The following is a 1,962-nucleotide window of genomic DNA, read 5'->3' on the forward strand; positions in this document are numbered from 1 at the left end:
CAGTGGGAGGGCTTCTAGTGTCCTGGCCCCACTGGTGGACCTCCTGAGGGCACCTGGTATTTTTGACCACTGTGTGACACAGAGTGTTGGACTGGAGGGGCCATTGGCCTGATCCAGCATTGCCTTCTCTTATGTTCTTATGAAGAAACATCTGGAGCAGAGGTCCATCAGTGGCTGTTAGCCACAAGGTATAGATAGGAACTCTCGGTCTGGGGCAAGGGATGCTCTGTCTTCTTGGTGCTTGGGGGGGGGGAACAGTGGGAGGGCTTCTAATGTCCTGGCCCCACTGGTGGATCTCCTGATGGCACCTGGTATTTTTGACCACTGTGTGACACAGAGTGTTGGACTGGATGGGGCACTGGCCTGATCCAACATTTGGCATCTCTTATGTTCTTATCTGAAGATGCAGTCTGAATTCCTCCTTCTCTGACACGGCTCTCCATGGCTCCTGAACTCAAGCTGCTGGGGAACTGGGATGCAGCTCTGTGTGAGTGTGTGTGTGTGGACCTCCAAACTGGCTTGCTTTTGCCCATCCCACCTCAATAGAGATGGTTCTACCTGATGTCTCTGGAGGGTGTGCGGGCCTCAGGATGCGTCATGGACAGGTAGTTGGAAACATCGATGGCGTCGTCTTCCAGCTCCCCCTCCTCCAGCTCTCCTTCCTCCAGCTCCCCCTCCTCCAGCTCCTCCTTCCGGGCGGGCTTCATGAATCGGCTGTGCTCCAGGGGTTGGATGGGCTCGTCGGGCTCCACCCGCCTCCAGCAGGTCGAAATGTCCGCCAGGGAAGGTCCGGACTTGGAGCGCCACCGCCCCTCTGAGTACCACCTCTCATCAGGGCAGCCCAGCTGCTCGGCAAGGATGCGGTACTTGGCGGCATCGAAGAGTTCGTTCCTGGGCCCCAGCAAACCCCAGCCCTGCGAGAGGGAGAGAGAAGGGAGAGACGGGGGCACTGAGGGGTGCCGTTCTAAGCTGGGCTACCAGGTTTTTTCCCCTGGGCGCTACAGGGTCTTCGGCCCCACCTGCCCTCTGCTGGGGTTAATACAACAAACATAACATAGGAGGCTTGTGCACCTAGTTAAAGAGACAAGACTGGCTTGCTCCTAATACTAACACTCGAAATGGAACCAGAAGATAAAGTGCAGAAAATAAAGAAGTTAAGCATTGGTTTGCTCCTAACAGACATTGAACTGTATCAAGAGGCTGATACCTTGCTATACGATAGGATTACTCCTAAGGAAGACTGGGATGAAATGAGTTTATATCCGGGTGCTCATTAAGTATGATGTACTTTTCTTGTATATTTGTAAAGTTTTGTGGAGAGTATGATCGACTTTCCCTTGTAACTTTGTAAAGTCGGATTCATTATGCAACATGATCTTGACTAAATGTTTCAGTCACTCATGTCACAGTGTTTGTTGTATTTTCCTCGTGGATACCTGTGACCCCCCTCTTGGTTTTTTCTCTGCTGGGGTTAGGGTTAGGCTGCAACCTGCACAACTCTAAGCCCTCTGGTGCCTTCCACAAACTTCAGCAAGAGCAATGGGGCTAGAACAGTGACTGCCGGTTAGAAGAACTCAAGCGCGCAACGGCTGGAGGATTTAGAGCAAGTTCCAAATGCGTGCTCCTTGATGTACGCAAGACCAAGCTGGTGAAAAGGCCACGTTTTAGACTGAGGTAGGCCCATTGAGCTGCGGTGGCTCAAGTGGTTAAGACGCTGAACTGCAGGCTGTGGAAGGCCGTATGACCGAGTGAGCTCCTGTCTCCAGTTCCAGCTCCTGCCAACATAGCAGTTCGAAAGCAAGAAATTGCAAGTAGATAAATAGGTACCACTTCGGTGGGAAGGGAACAGCGTTCCGTGTGCCTCGGTGTTTAGTCATGCCGGCCACATGACCACAGAAACGTCTTCGGACAGCGCTGGCTCTTCGGCTTTGAAACGGAGATGAGCACTGCAACCCTAGAGTC

General features: G+C 52.7%; 1 protein-coding gene across 1 annotated transcript in view; it reads right to left on the minus strand.

Annotated features, from left to right (window-relative positions):
* DHX30 (DEAH-box helicase 30) overlaps window positions 1–1,962 on the minus strand; it is a gene marked incomplete at its 3' end in the record, with an annotated part of 34,720 nt that overhangs the window by 18,906 nt on the left and 13,852 nt on the right. Inside the window, exon 4 of the mRNA XM_015414956.1 lies at window positions 559–914. Within this exon, the coding sequence (XP_015270442.1) occupies window positions 559–914 (356 nt within the window). The remainder of the gene's footprint in view (window positions 1–558; window positions 915–1,962) is intronic.

This window comes from Gekko japonicus, unplaced genomic scaffold, assembly GCF_001447785.1.
Source record: "Gekko japonicus isolate JY-2015 unplaced genomic scaffold, Gekko_japonicus_V1.1 scaffold3738, whole genome shotgun sequence".
Taxonomy (NCBI): domain Eukaryota; kingdom Metazoa; phylum Chordata; class Lepidosauria; order Squamata; family Gekkonidae; genus Gekko; species Gekko japonicus.